Below are 24,291 nucleotides of genomic sequence, written 5' to 3' on the forward strand. Positions count from 1 at the left end.
TATGAACGTCGTATAATATATAGTGATATATAAAATATTGAGAATGCATTGAAAATTTATTAAAAAAGATGAACGTAAACAGGTAACGTTTTACATAACATAAACAAAGCCGACGAAGTTTGTTCATTTAAAATTTATTTCTAGAAGAAATACGTCATTGCGGTAATATATATGTTATATGTTATTCAGAAGCCAAAAATATTCTCCGTAACGGGAACAGTTTCGATCGATTCCAAATGTGTATCGATTCTCCGACCATAATATAGCCCACGTGAAGAATGACAAGACAGCGCACACTAAACAGAGCCGATCGTTGTCTCGAATATACTTTTTATTATACATACATTAATGAAAATATATACATGGTAGACTGTAGCTTGTCGAAGCAGCGAAATGTCAATGTATAATCAGCTACAGTATTCGCACACGAATTTCCGTGTAACAATTACTGTTCTTTTTTTTCTTTTTCGATACGCTATCGCGACGTTCCCTTAATTTTCTCCTTGATAAGAAGCAGAGATCGTCGTGACTTTAGGAGGCACGTATAGGCCGACACGTGTAGACCATTAAATACGTTACGCTCTTACCTTTAAGAATTTGTTTTTTCAACCGTGAACCGAATGGATCTCGATCGTGATCGAGTTTCTTTTTTGTTTTATATATAGTACTATACTACTACATATATATATATACATATATGTATGTACATATACACAGTACTATAGTACTATAGTATTTGATACTTTCGCTGACTTCGATTAACATCTGAATTCTTTATCTCTCTCGTTCACACCCTCTCTTTCTCTCATTCTTTCTCTCGAATCTCACGTTTCTTTCCTATTCTACAGCACAGCCAAACACTTGCTCGATCACTCGGCTTGAAAAGCTTCGTTTTATCTCCTTTTCACCCTTCCTCTTCCCTCTTCCTGTTCGTTTATCTCTTTCGCATCACTCTTTTCAACCGTCGTTACAACACGATCTCTTTCTTACGGCGACATATTGTGTGTTATTATACCAATAGACTACAACACTGCCATCGGTGAACAATTCTTTTTCCCTTCCTCTTCTTCTTCATGTTCCCTTTTGTTTCTTCTTTTCAATGTTTCGTTCGTTTATTACGATAATCTTCGATTTCAAACGCGAATGAACACCAACGTACATCGCTTTCGAAAATCGACCGCGATTTCCTAATGCACGACCAACAGGATTCCCGACAGGCTCTTACGTCTCGTAATGTTTCCACGTAACGGGACTCGATTCTATTATATTCGACATGCAATTTGTTGTACTAACGATTCGTTCATTTCATAGAGTGGCGAATCGTTCGTAATCGATCATTAAGTCACCGAGTCTTGATCATCGATTACCAACCCATCGTTTACTAAAAATAACGTTTCCGCGAGCGTTTACAATGACTAAGAAACTATACATTTTCCTCTCGATAGTTTTATCCGTTTGACTTTCTCTTTTTCCTTTGCCACGGACGATTTTGAACTGGTTTTCAATACGTTGAAGGAATATATTTAAAAAATCGTGCAACAGCGATGGACATTCAAATGTTTTTTCCCGTTTCCTACGCCGAATCGAACCAGCCATACGTATAATTTTGCAATCTTATTAAATGCCGTGTAACGGGTTAACCGATGCGAATAATTTAGTAGCCTTATCGTATCGAGACTAGGTTTTCTATCTGTAACATCGTAAAAATGCATAGACGTTCGCGTATATAATGTATAATATCGTATAACACAGAGAAAGAAGGTTGAAACGTATTCCACGTTCTTGAGATCTGACGATTCTTTTCGATTCTAAGTTTCGAAAATTGTAGCACGGATTGTTTCACGGAAAACGTTGAAAAATATTTGACGCTTCGAATGGTATTCAAAATATACAAGTTCCCGGCTAACTTTCGCTATTTACACGGTGCACGATATCGTTATACCAAGAATTTTATAAAAGAAAATATTTCGATCTTTCTTCGAGTCTACTTCAAGTATTTAATTTTTCGATATTAAAAGAGATTTCAGGTGTATCATAATCGTTGATACACCGAATGTCCATCGTTAAATAATTGCGCGTGGGTGCACGGCTGTCGGGCGCTCGACGAGTTTCGTTTCAGCCAAAGAGAGAGAGAGAGAAAGAGAGAGACCCTCGAAAATTCTTAGCGGCTGGCACATATGAGAGTCTTTTGTTTCGTTTCATTATTATTAGTTTTTAAATCTTGTACATCCCCCGCCACACAGTAATTATTCGTGGAATTTCGACTACGTGATTATATAATTTACAAGTTTTGCGGCGGTTCAGGCACTGCGATTGACTTCATATTTTGAGCCGAACTCGATCGAACGAGGCGCCTGGCGACAGTCGTGCGTACGTTCGCGTGTTATTTTTTCACGATTAATCGAATATGCGGAAAATTTCAAGTAAGTTCGTGGACGAAAGAACGCAACAGATTCCTTCAACGAGACCCGCGAGTGATAGAGTGGTGTTATTGTTCGTTTGTCGTTTCGCGTTGAAGCCTATCCTGCTGATCCCCCTTCGTGCATCGTTCAATCGCTAAAATTAAAAAAAGAAAAAAAAAAGAAGAAAAAAATTAATAATTCGATTCCGAACGACACATTACGATGATCACGTTATTTCTCACTAAGGATGACATGCAGCGTATAAAACATATCATATCTATATATTTATTTTTTGCTGGATTTTTTCCCTTTTTTGTTAATATATATACCTCTTGTATATTTGCATTTATATATATATATATATATATATAGTTCCTTTATCCGGTATTCTGTTTACACGCTATATATTAAATATATATGCGGTGTACGTTCTTACGCGCTAACAAGGATTAACAATCATCTATACGATTCTTTTATTCGACGCAACGACACGCGATTCACGTACATGGCTGGCTCCTCGAAATTTGTCGAAACAACGGGAAGAAGAAAAATAGAGTGCGTCACGTGGCGATTCTATTGCATATTTTGGGATGGACCGTCGTACTTGTTCCTTTTCATATAAGTTCGTTTTGTCTCAACGATCGAACATTCCGCCAATTCAGGCAACGCGAAAACCTTCATCGTAATAGCAATCAGACATGCTGCCTACTAATGCGAGAAAAATACGAACGTTTGACTGTCGTTTTCGCGTTGCTTCTAGCTGTTGGAATTAAAAGTTGAATGTTCTGTCATGAGAACTTTCTCATAATCGAAAAAAGTTCCTTTCCTCTTCTTCGTTCTATTACTCACGCGACACGAAGACGTGATCAAAATTTTCTTCGCCAGTTGATTGTTATTATATGTATACGCTTTGCCATCCTGAAACCCATACTTCTAAACGACAAATATCCTACCAAATGTTAATCTCGATCTTTCTTCCTCTTCTTTTTTCCTTTTCCAACGAACGGGAACAAATGCATCTTTGCTTCGTGTACCGTTCTATTCTGTCCTCTTTTTTTACATTTACATTTTTGTTTTATTCCGAATTAGTCCGACTCTTTCTCGTTCTTTCTTCATATGTTATATAGCTATATGTACTCACGATTCGAAGATCGCGAAGCAAACGAATTTCGTAGTACTGGCACGTCCACGACGTATAGTCACGGGCACGTGCGTAATACGTCCACGGTACTCGTACTGCCACCATATACCGTAAAACTAAGCTTAAAAAGTAAGAATCCGCCAGCGAGTCGATCGCTGGGCCCAAGTGAATCGGGTTATTCAACGTATCAACGTTTTGATTCGTTTTCTCAGTCTGTGCTCTCCTAGTCCATGACGAATTAAAATACGAACAAAATAATAATAAAACGAAAGGAGATGAAAAAAAAGAAAATAAAAAGCTGTATATATGAATGTTTGGGTCGTTAGGAGGTGGAACATAGTACATTAGAGACTCAATAAGCGCGACTCGCGAACAGAACCAGTTGTCCGTGTATTCAGCCGTTCGTCTGCGAGTTCTTGTAAAATGTATCATAAACGTACTACCAACGGACGCCAACAGTAATTAGATGGGAGCTTCGAACACGACAGATCATCGCATCTTTGTCTTTCTTTCCCTCCTGTCTTCTTCTTCTTCCTTTTCTTTCTCGTCGTTTTCTCTTCGGTTCTTTCCTAGGAAGAAGCAAAGTCAACAACCGTGCCGGATTCATCAAAACGATTTCACGTTTCCGTTCTCGTTAGATGCGTTAAATGTCGCGATGTGCACGCCGGTCTCATTAAAAGGAAAAGAAAGAAATTCGTAGGTGTCGCAGTTACCAGTCGCGTGTGCGAGATCGAGAATTTCGGTTTTGGTAGACAGAAACACGTATCGTCCGTTTTCACGAACAATGTCTATGTATTTTAGTTTAAAACGAACGACGGTACACGGGTCGATCTATGGTTTCGCGGTGAGATTCAAACAACCTGCGATCATCTCTACGATTCTCGCGTGTCTTCTTCTCTTTTCTCTCTGTCTCTCTCTGTTTTTTGGTAGTTTCGTGTCTTTTCTATTTTTTTTCTCATTTTTAAACCATTTTTTTTCTTCGTCGAGTTTTCTTTGTGTTCTTTTCTTTTTTTCTTTTTCTTCTTTTTCTTTATCAATAACTTTATAATAGGCAGTGTTCGTTTGAGAAACTGCTACAGCAACACGCACACACGCATACATATGCACGTACGAAAGCGTGCGCTCACATACACACGCGCACGCACCACGCACACATACACACACACACACACACATAAAGATACGAATCTTCCATAGAAATTGAATGTCTAGAATAATAGCACGGCTTTTATACGCAGCTTGAAACACGTTTTAACGCGACGTCGTTTTCCATTCCCTCCTTCGTATCATTCCTTGTTCTTTTCGTTCCCTTTTTCGAGTTTGAGAAAAGATCACTGGACGCATGCTGTATGCCGTTACCACCCGGAACGGATTGCGCGTACATTTTTCTTTGACGATTAACGTTTAGCAGAAGAGAGAATGCGTCGTACTAAAAAAATATATGTATATATATGTATATATGTATGTATATAATACATATACGTATGTATATATGCTTATCGTTTTGTTTCACGTGGAACATCCGACCGCGAAAATTTCAGGCTCTCGATCGATACGTACGATCGCGTTTGCCCGTATAGGAGCGGACTGTGTCGCTTGGATAAAAAAATTGCCCGCTCTATCGCGCGCGTCGTCATCGTCCTCTTCGTCGTACGCAATGTTATTAGCGTCTTTGTCCTTTGTTGTCCCGTTTCCTTTTTTTTGTCTTTTTCGTTTCGTTCGTTTCTTACCTTCTCGAAAAATCGATGCTCTACAAGCGTGAAATCCGGGAACGAAACGACCGCCAACAAAATCCAAGAATATCTTTTCCTCTCCTTCGCTGAATGATCTTACTTACGCACATGATGAAACGACGGCGATTATTAGCAAAGCACGTACTATCGAAACTCAATAGAGTTCCAGTAGAAACGATATCATTGTACACCGTTGTACAGTGTCGAACAGCGGTGATAGAAACAGTTTTATAGTGAGCGGTAGTAGCAGCGACACATTAGTAACAATTGCAGCAGCAGCTGGTGGTTTTGTGTGTGTGTGTGTGTGTGTATGTGTCTGTAAGAGAGAGAGTATGTGTGTGTATTAGTTAGATGACGGTGACGTACTGTCCTTTTGTACTTGTTGCGTGTGTTGCGAGTCGAATTGGTATATCTGTCGAAGGAATCGCGATTTCATTCCCGACGAGGCTTGTTCTCACTGTTGACGAATGGCAACCAGAGTCTCGGTCTGGCAACCGGAAGAGAGAAGGTCCCACGATCGCCGTGTATCGGCGATCATCGAAATTACAAGTCCACCGGTAGCGTGGTACATCGGACGATTTGCATCAGAGTCATTTTTATGCGAAATCACAGAATGACGCAGCATCGGCAGTATCGCTGCCGTGATGCTCCTGCGCTCGGCGGCGGTGTCACTGGCGCGAAGTACGCGTGAACTTTAATGTTCGGCAAATGTGCCTGAAACAGAACGAACCAAATGGTTTTTTAATTTAAGACAAAAAACAATGGAGAAAGAAGCGAACAGGATCGTTCCGGGATTTCGGGAAAAATTGTTTGTTTGCTTTGTTAGTATTCACAGTTAGGCTGTCCTAATTAAAATGCCCCACGTAGAATCTTTTCATTTTTATGGTATCATATTTGGAGACAAATTTTTAGAGTCAAACGAAAGTTCAGTTGAACGATACGAAATTCAACACGCTTGGACCTAATTAATCAATATGTAAGTACCGTAATAAATATAATAATATAACGATACTTTTAGTAGATACTACATATACTTGAAACTCTCTGTGTTTTTTATCTTTTAAGTAAAATTCGATTGCACGAAGAGCAACAAAGACGAAACGAAAATACTTTCTATGTTTCAAATAATAGATAGGGCATTTCAACCAAGGAAAGAAGTAGAGATTTCACCAGTTTGAAGATAATCCTTGATAATACGACATTTTATCGATATCGAGTCGAAGGACGTTCAACACTCCATAAGCGAAATACTATTTTCGAGGATGAAATTAGGAACGTATGATACGGTACTCTGAGTCTACGTATGCCAGCTCTGGTGATCAGTTGACAGTCGTAAAGCTCGATGCGCTTGAGATTGTGGCAGGCCTGTAGAAGATGATCGAGGCTGGCATCTGTGATGAGGGGACAATTGTCCAATTCCAGCACCGCCAGATGTTCCGCTGCGCACGGCGAAATGGCCAACTGTCGGATGCCATCGTCGGTGATCAATTCACAGTGAGACAAACTCTGGGTTAAGAAAGTAACCGAGAAATTAGTCATTTGAATCCAAAACTATTCCTTTTATCAAGTTCAATCTGCGTCCTCGTTGAAGCAACAACTGGGAGCTTTTTGTTGCTTGTCGTTGCTGCATGTTGCAAACAATATTCAACAAATATCATTTTAAAGCTTTATTCATACCGAGGCAACGAACGTTTGCATTTTATTTCGGCTTCTTCTCTTTCTTTGGTCCTTACTTCACTCCGAAAGGTAATAACCAGCAGCTTTTGTTACTGACGACAAAAAGGCGAAGAAACATAGAGAAACGTTGGGTGATCTTTTCAAGAAACATAGAACATCGACGTTGCTTCGATGAGGGCACAGCTTAAGGTTGTTCAAATTCGCTTACCAGTTTCTCTAATCCAGGACAGCCCATGGCCAGGTGAACGAGGGTGATGTCTGTTATTAAAACGCACTCTTCCAGGTCCATCTTCTCTAGTAGTCTGCAATTCTGAAACAACGAAGAGAACGCGTCGTCCAGATATCATCGGCCTCTTTGGAATCACAGTGAATTCAGTCACGAGCATCAACTCACTTTGGCGAGAGCCTGAAAGCCCGTGTCGGTGAAATGAGTGCAAGCCACGCATTCGAGCACGCTAAGGAGTGGACAGTGTTCCGCCAGCGTGACCAAAGACGCGTCCGTTAGATTAGGACAATTCGACAAGCAAACATAATGTAATCGTGGACATCGTTCACTGAGTTCTCTGACTGCGTCATCCGTTATATTCTGCAACGAATCCGTTATCATGAATCACATATTAAATAGGAGATAACTTTCCAAATAGATTCAGCGTCGCAAGAAAGGAAACGTTCGACCAAATATTTCAACAAGAAACAATTTCATCGGTTCGATATTCATTACGACGCCCAATCCGTAATCTTTACACTCGTATGCTTGCCCTTGTTATTCGATCGTTACTTCTGATTATTCGGGAATTTCATAATACGCGCGATAGATGTAGACTATGGTTAGATAATGTATGTGCATTATGACGAGTTGTTGTTCTGACAAATTCGTCAGAGCAAGCAAATACATATATAGAGTAACTAGAATAAAGTATTTGCACACAGCTTTAATAGATTCTACGTTTCAACTTTCATAGTACCAAATTAGTATACATAATTATATAAAAATATTTGTAAATGGTCCGGAAAATTAATATACTTGGATCCAATTAATTAGTATGTAAATGTTATAACAAATACAATCACGTGCAAATATTTTTTTACAGTCGATGAGTGTAGACATTTCGGTCTTTGGATATCTTGTTGGTCGGAACACGCGTCGACTGTGATCATAGTCTTAGAAACGATCTAGAAAATATCCAGGTGACCGCAATATCGAGTCCCTGTTGGCAAATCATACGAGCGCTAAAACATGGAAGTCACGTTAATTGCATTTGCAAGTACCCTGCATTCGTGTAAATTGATCGCTTCCAAATTGTGGCAGTAGCGGGCGAGACATTTGACAGCCCTGTCTGTTAACTGTCGGCAGCCTTTGCATAGAAAGCTACGGAGTTCCGGACAACCTCTCGCCAACGCTTCGACTCCCTTGTCGGTAAGTAACTCACACCAAGACAGATTGATGTGAGTGAGAAGCGGACAACCATTCGAGAGATCCTTCAGGGATATGTCCGTTATCTCGGGACACGAGTCCAAGTTTAGTCGTTGAAGTTTCGAACAGTGGCTGCTTAGGGCGGCGCAGGTAGTGTCTGAGATCTTTTTACATTGGCTAAGATTCAGTTCCTCGATATTGGTACACGACTGAGCCAACGTGCGCATCGAATTGTTTCCGATGCTCTGGCATCCCCTGAGAGACAGCTGCTTTAGGAAACCTCCGCATCGTCTCGATATATTTTCTATAACTGGTCCCTGCGTTTCGAACGTTCTAGTTAGTTTTGCAACAAATGAAAGATCTTCGAGAAAGATTTTTCTCTGGGCGATCAACGCGTTGCTTACCACCTTAATGAAAAGGCTTTAAACTCGGATCTCGAAGAGATTCGGCAATACGCGCTGGATCAATCGTACTTAAAGGTTCATAATAAAATCGAGTTCCACAAGTTTACAGTTCGACGTAACATTGTTCATCTTTTTGCCATCCGTTGAAGCGAAGGCAGAGAGAAGTAGCGAAAAACTTGACCGAGTGGTAAACAACGCGTCGAAGGTTCGATTTACCTCCACGTCTCGTTGGAAATCGAAGAGATCGATTCTTTGCCAATTGGATCCGTCGAGCGCCAACACGTTCCAGGCTTTGCTTACTTGCGCGCACCGGCATAGCGATACCACGTCGAGATACGAAAGAATTCTGCCAATAGTACGTACGGTAATTATGTTACACGTTTCCCGGTCTGACTATTCTTTCGAAAAGAAACTCACGGCACCATCAAGAAGGAAATATAACAACGATAATAATAATAATAAAATAATAATAATAATAATAACAATAATAATAATAATAATAACAACAATAACAACAACAAGAGCGATGAAAATAAAAGAAAAATAAGAAAAGAGGAGAGTCGTTTAAGCAAAGTAGGTCGACGAAAAAAAAAAAAAAAAAAAAAAAGAAAGAACAACTGATACAGGTGTTATACGTGTTACGATACCTAAGCAGCAATTCTTTTGGCAGTTTCTTATTAATCTGCGCCTCGTCGTCATGAAACACCCATGTTAGCTGGAACCAAAAAAAAAAAAGAAACAGACCCGAATAAATTCACCTCGAGACAATTGTGAGATCGTTTTGTTGGGGATTTAGCGGAAGATGAGATCGAGCCCGCGGTAACGCGAACACGAGTTTCATTTTCAAAGGACACAACAGCGTTTAGCAGATGATAACGCGAAGCGAGAACAAAGTGACATGCGTGAGAGTACAAGTTGACCAACCTGCATGTAAGACTGCTTCATGGTCGTTACAGGGTTGTTGTGAGTGTGCGATTGCGACGTATAATAACCGGCCTGATGATGGTAATGGTGATGATGTTGGTGATGATGATGATGATGGTGATACGATGGATGCTGTTGCCTCCACCATTGACCGCTTGCACCGGAATCCTCAACCGCTTGTACCCCTTGCCCGACCTGGCCCCCTCCTCCCACGCCCACGCGACTTACTTTTTTCTAAAACAATGATCATCATCATCGATCATGGAAATCCTTCGCTTTTTACGTAAATCCTTATCCTACTAATATCAACCGCTATAAATTAAGCGCGTTCCCTTCTTCTTACAATCTTTCTCTCTTATAATTTTGTATGTCCGTCAAGTGTATTACATACGTTTTTCATTTACTATATCAGTGTACGAAGACGACGCGGGAACGGCTAGCGAAATGTTTCGTTGATTTCCTAATTTTTATACCAGTTCATTGCGACATAGTTGAAAAAGAGAACAACCTGTTAGACTTAAAATTATAAGCGTTTTCAAAATACGCGATAAGTCCGCAAATTATCCAATGCTATGACAATCAATATTTTTGGTATACGAGAATTTTTGTTTAAATGATATTGATCGATAATGAAATTTTCCTAAATGATAACACAAGCGATTCGTCCTATCGCTCTCCTGTTCTTTTTTCTATGTTCTTTCTACGTTCGATAATTCTTTAAAACTCGGTATTCTCGTAAATTTTCAAGATTGTACGTAACACAGAGGATTAATTCTTATTAACGTTCTCTCTCGACTAAGTTAAGTAGAAATCAGAGCGGTGCATTGAACCGTCGCGTTCATTGATTTTTGAGGTATGGCTAATAAATAGTTAATAGCACAGCGACGTGAGTTAAAAATGATACCCTTATTCCGACTTCTAAGCCAGCAATCCGAGAGAACAGAACGGTCGCGAGATCAATACGCGATCCGTTTTATCGATCCTTCTATAAATAACGTTTCGCAGTTTCGAATCTTCTAACGTGAATACAAAATAAATGCAAATCGGCTAAACAGGAATTCAATTCTAGAACGTCGCTCTTGACATGCTAACAACTTCGTTTAACGTTTCAGAAGCAACGTAGAGAGATGAAACGAAAAGGAAATCGACCTGTGGATCGAAGGCAGCGCAACAGTTTTCCGATAGGATTGCATTGATTACCTCCACTCCTCGTCGATTTGCACAAATCATCTGATAAATTAGTATGTACGCTGATCGTTGAATTTTCAATGGATTAGCGAAAACGTACTTGACGTCGACGTTCAAGAGGCCCAGTGCGCCTCGTGTTCGTCGATTGCGTCAAAGGGTATAGAAACTGGCGATGTTTCGTAAAACTATCTGAACGAGAAAGAAACGAACAATCAACCTGATTCTATGTGAGAAAATAAATCGAAAATATAGAATGACATTTTTTTAGACGAACCGAATTTGAAGATCGAAGATCACAGTCACGTCTTACTGAACGAACTGAAGTTCGCTATACTAATCGAAAAGATAAGACAAATTTCCACGACTTGAAGGAAACGTATTTTATAACAGTGCGATAATTAAACTTGAATTCAAATATCATAAAATTGTAGAATATAGGTAAGAAATTGTAATAAAAAATACTCTGAATTTCACTTCATAATTACAATGTGAAAAGATAGAATTCGATGATCTACGTTAATTGAAAAAAAAAAGTAACGTAAATGAAATGTTGCCTCGTAAATGATACATAAATTTTCTATTGTGCATGTAATGATAAAATAGAATTCTGCAGTCGGCGAAGAATGAATTATTACAACAGATTAAAAATTGAAATTTATACCTGTATTTCTTTCGTACCAGTTTATATAAATGGCATGCAACGACGAAGAATCTCTAGGGTTCGCTCACCTACCACGTCACCTGTATGTGACCTTCGATGACCTTGCGATGTAGGTCACTGAACTCGTCCTAACATCTCAGTTAGCCCTTTAGCTCGCAATGCAGCATCGAGGTATCGTGTATTTTTAACATGGATCAAATTCTGCACCCGATTAATATCTACGTACCTAATAATCATCTACTAATTACTTTTGACAAGGCTTTCTTGTTTGAGCAAGTTGCTTAGACTCGTAAAAAATTACATTTGCATTATCACACACGTACAGACGCTTCTTTTTTATGTTACCTTGTATTATTCAAATACATAAATCGTTGGAAAATAGAGAAGCACTCTTTTTCATTAAAATGTTTACTTCGATTGGAAATTGTATCAGGTGTGCAAAAGCGTCATCGAGTCGTTTTAGATTTCACGTATGAAGATAATTTATGAACGAAAGCATCTGTGGTACCAATTTTAGACGATGAAACAATCGTACATCGGTATAATACTGATACGTTTGACGTGAAAACAACAAAATATAGCATACAATGACTCGCGAAAGCGTATATTTGAATAATTATCGTGACAAACTTTTGTGCAACGAGACACGACTGGTTGTATTAGTAAAATTTGAAAGCAAGTTGGAAATGCATACAAAAGAGATAGAAACTATTTACCGCAGACATACGTACATTTAATAAGAAGTTAATACGTATCGTGTATAACAATCTTAAATATATATATATATAAACGAAGGCTTATCGATATTAAACGAATAATTAAACGCGACAATTTTGTAACTTCTGTATACATTTATAAATCTTAAATTCCTTTTAAATCTTCTTAATATCACTTTTAATATGATCGCGATAGTTGCGCCCGATTAGAATGTTTATCAAGATCTTTCGTAAGACACACGGATTATATTTACGAGAGGTTGCTAGAGCTACGTTCGGAAACTTTCGTCGGTGCATAGGTTTATCGGTTTGACTATTTTTAGAGATCGATTTAATGATTTTGGAGTTAAAGCGTTAAGTATAAGGTTTGGTACGTAAGCTCGTCTTTAACGATCGTTTTTGTATGCAATCCAAGCAACGGTTCTTTGCACGTGAGTTCGAAATTTCAAGAAGATTGTATCAATCGCCGGTGCGGTGTAGAGAAATCGATCGACCATTCGATGGACATTCCCAATGTAACGTGATTCGCGAATACATCTGTCCGACGAATCCTTCCTGCGAAATCATTTCTTCGTTAAGAAACACATTGCGTAAGCCGATACGAACATCGTATCGATTTATCGTCGTGTTTACACACGCGACCGCATTGTTTCCTTTGTTGTACGTAAACGTGATGTTTTTTAACATTCTCGCGATGTTCCTTCCTGATTCCAGGAGAAAGTGTAAATCAAAATTCGAATGGTAATTCGATCGATTTTGCAAAGATTTCTTGTGCAACGCGGAGAGATCGACGAAATTAACCTGATCGCTGCGTCGGATCGCGGCATAATAAAACGCGATTTAATGATTGCGCTTCGGCGCCGACCATGTTTATTATCTAAGAGAGAACCGCTCCATTTGGATCTAGAGGAGATACAACGGGTGACTGCTGTTTCTAACGTTCAAGACCTCCCAACACACGAGGGAAGTCCAATTCTAAATCATCGCGAGACACACGCCATACCAATTAATTACGTGTCCGTGCACGGTACTCGTGCAAGAGTATTTGAACACTCGTAGAAAACATTTATGCGATACGACGTAAAACTTTTGAAATTTCGACTGTTATGATCGTAATGTGCTGCTCTGTGGAACCAAACTGATGATGGATATGAATGTTATAAGATATGTATTTACACGTTGCAAACACACGGTTCGCAAAAATCAACATAATATTTGAACAGGTTTCCCAGGTTCTTAAATTTGATTTTCTCGAAAATATATTCGTAAATTCGTTATTCCTGGTCTTATTTTCAGCCATAGAATCTCCCTTCATTGAAGAATTATACCGCTTTTTCATTTAGGACAACGATGTATCTGTATATAGTGTGAAACATTGGTTGTCTTCTATGAAAACTAAATTTCTTGAGAACTAAAACCTAGCATCAGATTACATATGTATAGGAAAAAGTTACCTACTCAGAATCTTGACCCTGGCAAGATATTTGAAGGCCATGGAAATCGGCCAGGTGTTCAACCCTATTCCGGATAATTAAAGCGATGATACATCCGTACACGACGATTTCCTCCAATTCCAAAGTTTCGATCACGAGAAGAATATTCGGATAGAAGTGGACACAGCGGAGAAAACACGAGACACAGAACCAATGACTCGGCGGAGAAACATGGTCGAGATCACGAGGAAACGCAGGCCAACGTCGCAGATATCTCCGAATTGGAGACTCTGATCAGCAACGCGCGCCGTTTCTGTTTACACGCGAGCCACGTTAACTAGCCAGATAGACCACGGTCAGCCAGTTTCCCTCCAAATCTGCAAGGTTGCAACGTGCTTCTTGCAACAATCGAACAGTACCGCGTGGCGGACAGGCCACGTTCTTCTTCGCTACAAACGTACGGTGACAAAGGGAACGACGAAGACGACGTGGATGGATGCACGGATCCGTTCATCCACGGCACTTCGACGCGGAACAAGGATCCGTGAGCGTAAAAGGCACCCACACAAATGAGACGCTGCACAGACGGATAGGAGGGGTGGTAAGAGAGGAGAGAGGGGAGGGCAGCTGGGAAGGTGGAGTGGGGAGGTAGGTAAAGACAAAGACGCGAAGAGACAGAAAACGGATTCGAAAATAAAGAGACGATTTTTCGTGACAATTGTTCGATTGTTTATCTGGCGAGGACAACGCTCATTCATATTCTAATAGCGTGTAACGATCGTCGAATGAGTAAGAGAGCTACGATGTGAGTGAGGAAAAAAAAAAGAGGTAGCGAGGTACGAACCTCGTCGTTGACAACGACGATACTCTTCGAGTTTGCATAGGATACATCCATCGAAGATGGATCGAAGTAACCCACAACTGGCAGAACAGCACAGTTTGAGAGACTAATGTCCAGATTGCGTATTCGACAACGAAGATAACGAAGATAACGACGATGACGACGACGACGACGACGATGACGACGACGACGACGACGATGACGACGATGACGACGATGACGGCGACGACGACGACGACGACGACGACGACGATGGAACAAACGAGAAAGACAATGCGCGAAATGTGAGAACAAAACATTACACGAATGTAGATATGTACTGTTATCGTTTAGATGAGCGATTGCGATGACGACGATGACGAGGGTGACAACGGGCTCGACGAAGACGAAAACGAAGACGTAGAAATTGAAAGGGAACGAACCAAGGTACAGAAAGAAAGAAGAACAAAGGATGGAGTTGGCTGGTTGTTGGTTGGTCGATCAGAGAAATAGAGACGGTAAACGAGAAGGAGAAAAAGAGGCCGAGATAGAGACAGAGAGAGAGCAAGAGCGCGCGGTGATAGAGAGGTAAAGAGAAGGAAGGAGAGCGAGAAGGGAGATATACGCGAAATGGTAGCGATCAAAAAGTAAGAACTCCTTTAACTGTTCGTGAACGACGCATCGTCGAAATATGTTGTTCACCGTCGACTTTGATTGCTCATCGTCACGGCAAGAGGCCGAGAACCAACCGAGAAAACGTTGCCAAGCATTACGGAGGCCAGGGGAGCGGATCAGCTGTTCGCCTCGGCAATGACAACATTGGACACACGCACGACCCCCCCGTAGTAACTTTGACGCGCGTTTCATAGCCAGCCCGTTTACTGTCAGACGATGCATTGACTTACCTCGAGCCTGGTGCGCCCGGAGTGTATCATCCTTTTGCGTCGCGTTATTTTGCAAAGCTTACGGGAATACCCGCACGGTTTTACGGAAAAAATGTCGCGACCGAGCGAGTACCTACGCTTCACGATAGAAATGGCCGAGTCTACTGAATATGAGACGTGCCGCCGTCACTGGTGGGGGTAAAGGACGACCGATGCATTTTCCCTTGGATCGAGATTCGTTCTACCTGATTGGTTCCTCTGACTCGACTTGGCGACAACGCAGCCAATCCTAAGCTTTCCAACCATTGTTTACACGCTTCTCATTGGATCGTTATTTTTGAGGGAGCGCGACGAAGACGTGCATCACCGATGCAACGATGCCAGAGACGCTCGCGTTGCATTTGCGAGGCATGTATTTATTTCATGCAGCTACAAGATTATTGTTATCTTTTGAGCATCGTTGTTATCGACCATCGGTAACGTAACATCAAGATATATACATTGTCGACGTACAGAATAGACGTGAAATCATTTACTAACAAATGGATAACAAGTGAAAGTAGAAGAAATTTAGTACAAAAGAATGTATTAAATATATTTGAAAATATTGTTCATGATAATCCTTTGTCGTAACTGTAGATTAATTTCATCGTAGTCAGACATAGTCGAAAGTGGAAGGAAATGTAAAAGATTGAGATTTCCGCTTGCTATGAGTTGTATATGCTTCTATGCATTATGTTTTTTGAAAAAATCTCTGAAATTCTAATCAAATGTACATAATATATACCTGATAAAATTTCATAATTTTTTTTTATTTAAAATCGTCAATAATCACGTTGTCAATCTTCTGTTACTTTAACTTATTAATTTCGATGCTTGCTCACGTTCTTTACACAATACTCTGGGTCTTTCGGATTCACTTCTCGAGTGATCCTAGATTTAGTGATCTCGTCACCAGAATATGCAATTATGCAAATAGCAACGAGTCGATCTCTTCTCTGAATCTTACTACATACATGATTAGTTAAGATGATCAGCGTTGCAATTATTCAACTCCTAATGTGTTATAATTTAACTTCCTTCGTACGTCTTTTTTCTTATATACTTATATATGTATTTCTTTTTGTTTTCTTTATTGTATACGTGTTACACGATATCGTAACTCGTTTTCTTCCTTGTACCATAGGGCTTGTTTCCGTGATTTGCTAAATAGATAATAAATAAATAAATTCAAGATTGTATTCCTTTGGCCTGTTATCTCTCTTGAAGATAGTCATTAACATCGAAATGTAATGTAAGTATAGTTCACTTCTTTATCAACGATCATACGAAACAATTTTGACAATGGGATCTTGAAAAGGTGTACAAATAAAACGAACAAATTCGATGTTGTAAAAAGACGTCCATTACCATTATCGCGATTCACCGAAAAGATCAAACGAAACCGCTAAAATGAATAACACTTTTTCGATTTTACAATTGTATCTAAATACATTTATCGGGAAAATTATAATACAACCGAATTGTGTTAAGATTATACTTTAAGAACGCTGGTATTAAATTTTTGTCAAGGAATCTTAAGATATAATCGAATAATTCGATTCACTTACAATATAAGGGATGACTCCATTTTTATTATAATAGTATTTTAGTTATCTATTATTAGATATTTTTATCAATGATAATCTTCTAATGATAGTTTACGTATATCCCACTTTTTTTGTAATTGTTACGCAGAATCAACCGCTTCGAATTTCTTGGTATTTTGGATACGTTACTTAGAGCTTAATTTTTCGAGATGCTTATATTTCCTGTATTGTAAACAATTATTACACAATCTTGCTGTATTTACTCCATGGGTCTCCTAGATACGTAGACTTCGAAACGTTATCACTTGTAAATAACTTAACTTTCATTCTAAGAAGATAGCGTCACGTGGTCCACACAAACAAAAGAAATTGATGCAAGTTATCAGGTCGATAATTCGATAAGTTAGCTATAAAAGTCAAATACTGTATTTTAAAAATGTCAGTTCCTTTGAAAAAGTGATCATAAAAGAGTGCGTTATTTTCGCATTTAAGAGTGCGTAAAGAGTAAGAATAACATTTGTTGCGATGAAATGTAAGTAATTTGAATTTGAAAATAATTCATGATTATTTTTTAAGGTGGTAGATAAATAAGTAGAGAATTACCCGATCGCGGTACATTCTGATCAGTAGATATTCGATAAGTTAAAATCAGACGTCCTAACAGTGCTAATCAAAACATAGCGGCAAATATTATCGATAACAGACATTGTTTTTGGTCACTCATTATCGGCGACGGAATTTTTTTTCTCTTACCAATAATTATTATCTATAACGGAATCCTGTTAGTCCGTTATTAATAATAGTAACCAAAAAAAAAAAAAAAAAAAAATATTGATCATTTATAGCGAATCGAAACATTTAAAAATCAAAACCTATTAATCATTTAATTTTCCGAACAATCTATTTAACAGTATTTCCCGTTTAAACAAAAATCAGCTTTTCCCTCATGACACGCAGAATAGTATCGATATACAGAATGGTAGATTCATTATTTTCTTTTATTACAGATTTATTATTACTAGTGATTGCCGTTTTGGCAGTGACGAGGAACGCTTTTGCCGAAATACACGGAATCCTAAGAAAATGTCCAGAATCTTTGTGCAATATCGTACAGCTCGCTCACGAACACGATTGTACCAAGTTTTACGAGTGTTTCAATGGGCAGAAAGAAGTCGTGGATTGCCCAGAATTTGCCCCGAGACAAAAGCTACATTTCGACCCTGAACTTCAAAATTGTACCTTCCCATGGGAGGCAAATTGCGCGTCAAGAGCACCGGATTGTTCAAAGGAAGAATTCATACAACCTCATCCCTCCAACTGCAGATTATATTACAAATGCGAGAACGGGAAAAAAGTCTTGAAGACGTGTGACGAGGGACAGCTGTTTAATTTTGACTCTTTAGAATGCGTAGACAAAAATGCCACCAAGTGTAAAGTTTATGATTCATGTCCAACGGGTAAATTGCTGGAGACTGTACTTCTGCCACACGAATGTAATTACAAATACAAATCTCTGTATTACGAATGTGTCGATGGGCAATACGTTGAAAGACATTGCGTGTCAGGTCAAGTGTTCAATAATAGACGCAGACAATGCGTGTCTGACGTCTATTGTCCTAAAGACGGTACCAAATATATTCCTGACAAGACGGATTGCACTGTGTATTACGAATGTGTGAATGGTGTTAAAACACAGAAAACGTGCGAAGATGGATTATCTTTCAACGAAATGAAAGGTATGTGTACTTGGCCACCGAGTAGCGAATGTTCTTTGAACTTCTTCAAACAAACCGTGCTGGCTACGTCTTTTCTACCTGACGCAATCAAGAAAAATATCATGCTGAAATGTCCAGCGAATGGAAATGCGTTCGTGCCTCACGAACGCTCTTGCACCAAATATTACGCTTGCGTGAATGGGCGTCAGTTTACTGAAAATTGTCCGGACGGTATGATATACGACTATATTAGAAAAGTTTGCGATGCTCCGTATGCTGCCGTATGTAAAAATGAAATGACCCATTATGAGATTCGATTGCGAGGTATAGATTCAAATTGTCATTATTCGAATGATTGTCCAACATATGGTAGTAAACGCCTTAAACATGAAAAAGATTGCAGGTTGTATTACGATTGTATAAATGGCCACAAATGTCTTCGGTCGTGTTTCCCAGAATACGTCTTCAATCCATTGATCGAATCGTGTGATATACCAAAGAATAATCCTGGTTGCCTTACTTCAGACGGCTCTGATCCATCAGAAGACGAGTGTCATTGTGGTTGTAAGAATTGGATTCGTCGTTTCCCTAATCCCAAAAATTGTTCTCTATATTATGAGTGTGAAAATGGTAAGAAAGTGTCAAAGGAATGCGCTCCGAATCTTCAATACAATCGTGATAGTCAGAGTTGTACCTATCCAAAAGATGCAAAATGCACCGTCCCCGGTTGCGAAGAGGGAAAGTTTTATCATCATGAGTATGAATGCAATAAATATTACGTATGTCGTCACGGTCAGAAAGAACTGCAGTACTGTCCATCTGGGCAAGAATTTGATTGGATAGATTTGGAATGCAAGCCATCAGGCAGGGTTCGCTGTTATCCCAAAGGGATTGTGGATGGCTGCGAAGGCAAATGTTCGTCAACCGATACCACGTTGCCCCACGAAGATTGCCGCAAGTATTGCAAATGCGAAAATGGAAACTCCAAGATTGAAATTTGTCCTAACAAACAATTTTACGATCGGGAAACACACAAATGCGAGTGGCCAGAAAATCTGCGAAACGCGTCGTGCGAACCTTTCCCGTGCTGGCTGAATTCTACGGGAACCAATATTCCTCATAAATGTCAGTGTGACAAATACTACAGATGCAAAAACGGAATGAAATATCTTGTATTCTGCGAGGACGGAAAATACTTTGACTATGAAGAAGAAAGATGCGTTGATAGTGCAGAAGCTCATTGCTACGCGAATAGCCCATGCGATGTTGGAGAATGCGCCGAAATCTATTTGACTCACAACAATAACTTCGTTCACAAAAATTGCACAAAATACTATAGGTGAAAGGGTACGAACGTGATTCTCGGGCAAAGACCTCCCAGAGATCTGTATTACGATAAAATATTTAGAGAATGTACTTGACCAGAATATGTAAATTTACTGCCGGACTGCATATCGTTTGACTGTACCAATAATGCTGATAGTACAATGCCTCATGAATGTGAATGTACAGTTTACTATAAATGTGAAAAAGGGTCAAAATATCGTGAGATAACGCAACGACGGATTTTGCTTTGATTATATACTCGGAAAGTATGCGAATAAGGATCCTCGTTGTTATCATAAATATTCGAACACGACCTATCAACATGTAGGACATTGCCCGAAACAGGATTTTTACAATACTGCGTATTGTCTAGTGGTTCAAAACATTAATTTGATTTATATATTCGATCATTCTTATTACTATTTATCTTCTTATCATTATTGATATTATTCATTGTTATTATCACTATTTTATTTTGTAAACTGATTTCTAAAATAATCGATTTCCAAAGACATTAGCATACAACAGTTAGACAACGAACATAAACCGAAAATATCACGTGAAATATGAAAGATCTGATCGTAGAAAACAAAAGTTGTATCATATCGCATTGTATTCTGTGAATTTTACAATTTTCATAAGGACGAAACGTTTTCCAGCTGTCGATAGCTTAAAATTGAATATCGAAATCTACCTTATCGATGGAATATATTTTCTTTACTCATAAGTAAAATTTATTAACAAAAGATAATCCTTTTGTATTTCACTGACATATAAAATCGCGATATCAAATTTTTTCACGAATCGTATGTGTTACTTCACGTGAGATAGTCCTTCATTGTCCGACCGTCAAAGGCCCATGCACCGTTATACAGACCCTTGATAAACCTAAGGAACTATCATAAACAGAATCTTTTCAACGTAATCTTTATTCCTGAAAGTATTTTCGGTTTATAGCTGATCCTTAGAACAGTCCTTAGATTTATTATTCGTCCTTAAAAATCACGGAGAAAGCGGGTATTTATCTAATGGAAAAAGCGAATATTTGTCTAATGGAAAAGCAGGTTTTTTCTCACCTCATGAGCCACATTGGTAGGAGGCTTGCTCTTCCTATCTTCGTTCATTAATATAGGTCATAACCAATGGGCATCGCGGATCGTTACCCTCATTTTCCTAATGAAAAGTGTAAGCAACGAATGCGCTTTCTTCATACAACAAACACACCCACCCCGAGCTTTCCTCCGGCATAACACAAGAACGAACTTCACTTTTTCTTTAGACTGTTGTTCTGGACTTGCTCGCTGGACTTCTTCTCTGGACTTCATCTCTAGTTTCGCTCTCTAGACTTGTTTCACAGTAACATTCGAGTAACAGTCAAAACTCATCAGTTAGTTAAATGCAGTTCGAGGAACAGAAGAAGTCAGAAATCAAGTCATCAGAGTCGCCAAGTCGAAGACAGTCGATACTCCGGCACCAAGTCGACAACTGCTAAGTCATCGACAGAAGATACATCATTACAGTGGCCAACAGGAAACGAGTCTCAGGTCGTACTCATTCGTAATTTGGCATTCCACATACGCACCATTGTATCACATATTGAAGTTGTTGGATCTTTGAAAATATATATTATAGTCTGTTAATATCAGTGTTATATTCATTCAACCACCCTTATTATCTTAAACGAAATAAGGGATCGATCGATTCGTGGCGTCGATTATTCAAATCGTAACGGGAATTTACGACTGCCGTTGGCGCGCTTCTTCGAGATCAAGTCTCCCTGCGAATGGCCGAAAATTCAGTAAGTATTAAACACGATCTAATAATTTCGATTTTGTCGATATATTAACGGTGACGTAGACATTCAAATTATTTGTAAAATATTAAAACTATAGACATATTTTCGCTTCATTCCGTTAACGTAATATAGAGATTGTATTACAAATATAAACTGCTCAAGTTAGCGATATTGAAATTCATAGACACGGCTATCGGTTTGATTGAAAAAAATCAATTTAAAAATATCGATCGAAATAGAATAATTTTTATTGTAATCTTTTTGACTGATTGATCGAATCGAATTGAATTGAATTGAATTGAAGAAGCTAATTTTAAAATATCGAAGTTCCGTCGAATTTCGTTAATGGTGCCTGAAATAAGGAACAAATATTCCTAGATCTTGTGCAATAGCAGGTAGTACCTGTTTGGCTTTAAATCTCTTGTTTTTCCTCTATTCTTTAAACAATATTTTCTTCCCACGAAAGTTATGTACGTTACATTTTATCGAAACACTCGTTGGTATATAGTTTCTTAATGAAAATTAAAAATTAATTAATGTATGTCAAAGATATAAATAAGGGGTGTGGCAAGAACAACGTTTTATCGCGTCGTATGTATACTTTAGCGTAGAGAGAATTTCCACGAAAAACGACATCAAAATTATTTTGAATTCTTATCTTTACGAATAGTTTCTCGTTATCTACAGGGATTTATCATAAATCTTATCGATTGATTGAGTAAACCGGTTTCAAAACTGATTTTAAAACTATTTAACCGAAAAACTTTTTATAGTATTGTAGCTTAAAATAAACGCTCTTATTGTTCTAAAAATGTATTTCTCAACATATCCACTATATAGTTCCCCACAGAAAAAGCTATTAACATCAGAATGTGCACCCTTTGAAACCATTGAACTTCCATTGAATTCGCTACGAATAATAATAACGACAAAAATTAAGATGATAATGTCAGGTGAGACACCATATATATACAGTATCAATGCTCTCTTGCTAGTTATTTATAATATTCAAATATGTTTTCTTAACCATATAATGGGATTTTACTTAGAGATTCGTAGTCGTATATTATCAAATGACTAGATTGCTATTGCTTATGTATATATTTTGATCAAATTCACATTACAACAGTTTAACCTATGAAAACAATGGTGATATATACGATTCCACGATTGAGTGCCGTGTCGTAATCTTGTAAAGAATTTTACCGACTTCGTGCAATATTTTTTTCTATACTCTATACGAATAAATACAATGACAAAAAAAGAATAAACCCAAATGTTATTTAACTTAGTAAAATCGTGATTTGATTTGTTTATGTAATTAACATCTTCGTTATAATCAGCTACTAGCACGCTCAGACGTTATTTTATTTCATAATTATTTTCATGCCCGTGACCACTTCTGATTATTTGAAATATTATTACAGATAACAAGTTATTTTATTTTATAACTATTTGAAATAATTGTGAAATTTTTCTTTGAAATAATATCAGGTGACGCTATCATTCTATGCTCAGTTTTCATTAATGCGATCATGTCAGCAAAGCATTATCACGAAGATGTTATTATCGCTATTAAGAAATCATACGTAGATGGAAAGTTACGAGTTTGAAAGAGGCGAAGATGATACAGCTAACAATCCCACCTGTATTATACAAAGATAAGAGGAAATCACTAAACTGACAAGAAATTGACAAGATAAAAGTACCGATTTATCCACTTTAAATGATTATCCGAAAAGAGACCCTTTTCTGAAAAGTAACAAGCCTCTTTCATCTACCGCACCAGTGCAGCGGTTATATTCTCTCGCAACAATATTAGATGGGCCCACGCAAAGATCTCTCACGGATGAGCTTTCTGAAGAGAGAGCATTGCTTACAGAAAATTGGTGCAAAGAATTCTTAAGATAACATCTTTTCTTATACAGATTGGACTCTTTAACAAATTAAATTGTATTTCTTAAATGTTAGATATATAGTATATGGTGTGCTGTTAACGACTGATTTCCGCAGGTGGTACAATATGGTCGGTCTATTTTGTTGAGGATGAGTTGTTTGGAGGACGTAAGTGATTTTGGTGTGCTCGATTCTTAATAGGGTCAGTAAACACTTATCTTTTCCGTTCACCATTTTCCATTTATTTCCTAATGATAATAGTGAAAATAAAGATTCAAAATAAATTATTTCAAATGGTTGCTTCTTATCGTCATTCTAAATAAAATTTGGGCATGTCTAGGCTGGGTTTAAATTTAGCGTGCCAAAATCTATAGGAAATGATGTATAACAAGTCAAGGAAAGAATTATATTACACGTTGTAATGGAAAATAGCAATATAAATATAATATACCGAGTAATATAAAAAGCCGTCTATTGCCACTACGATAATATATGATTCACGGTATATATACGAAATTGATGCAATGACTAACATATTTCCGATTTATACTTGCAAGTATTTACGTTTTGATC

General features: G+C 38.3%; 2 protein-coding genes across 4 annotated transcripts; one reads left to right on the forward strand and one right to left on the reverse strand.

Annotated features, from left to right (window-relative positions):
* Positions 1 to 313: 313 nt before the first annotated feature.
* On the reverse strand, positions 314 to 15,557 carry LOC139991744 (uncharacterized). Of its 3 annotated transcripts, none has more exons than XM_072012089.1 (9): positions 15,419 to 15,527; positions 9,696 to 9,929; positions 9,419 to 9,486; positions 8,988 to 9,117; positions 8,223 to 8,684; positions 7,348 to 7,539; positions 7,162 to 7,263; positions 6,567 to 6,782; positions 314 to 5,990 (listed from the first exon to the last, which is right to left on the reverse strand). In XM_072012089.1, the coding sequence occupies exons 1-9, from the start codon at positions 15,446 to 15,448 to the stop codon at positions 5,883 to 5,885; spliced, it is 1,542 nt and encodes a 513-aa protein (XP_071868190.1). In that variant the 5' UTR covers positions 15,449 to 15,527; the 3' UTR covers positions 314 to 5,882. The 3 variants fall into 3 exon arrangements, with proteins under 3 accessions (XP_071868190.1, XP_071868191.1, XP_071868192.1); XM_072012090.1 differs by lacking the exon at positions 15,419 to 15,527 and adding an exon at positions 10,896 to 10,940; XM_072012091.1 differs by lacking the exon at positions 9,696 to 9,929 and having other exon boundaries at positions 15,419 to 15,557.
* A 1,971-nt stretch (positions 15,558 to 17,528) lies between these two features.
* On the forward strand, positions 17,529 to 21,790 carry LOC139991741 (uncharacterized). Its single transcript, XM_072012080.1, has one exon. The coding sequence runs from the start codon at positions 17,933 to 17,935 to the stop codon at positions 20,042 to 20,044; it is 2,112 nt and encodes a 703-aa protein (XP_071868181.1). The 5' UTR covers positions 17,529 to 17,932; the 3' UTR covers positions 20,045 to 21,790.
* The last annotated feature ends 2,501 nt before the right edge of the window (positions 21,791 to 24,291 follow it).

This window comes from Bombus fervidus, chromosome 10 (genome assembly GCF_041682495.2).
Source record: "Bombus fervidus isolate BK054 chromosome 10, iyBomFerv1, whole genome shotgun sequence".
NCBI lineage: Eukaryota > Metazoa > Arthropoda > Insecta > Hymenoptera > Apidae > Bombus > Bombus fervidus.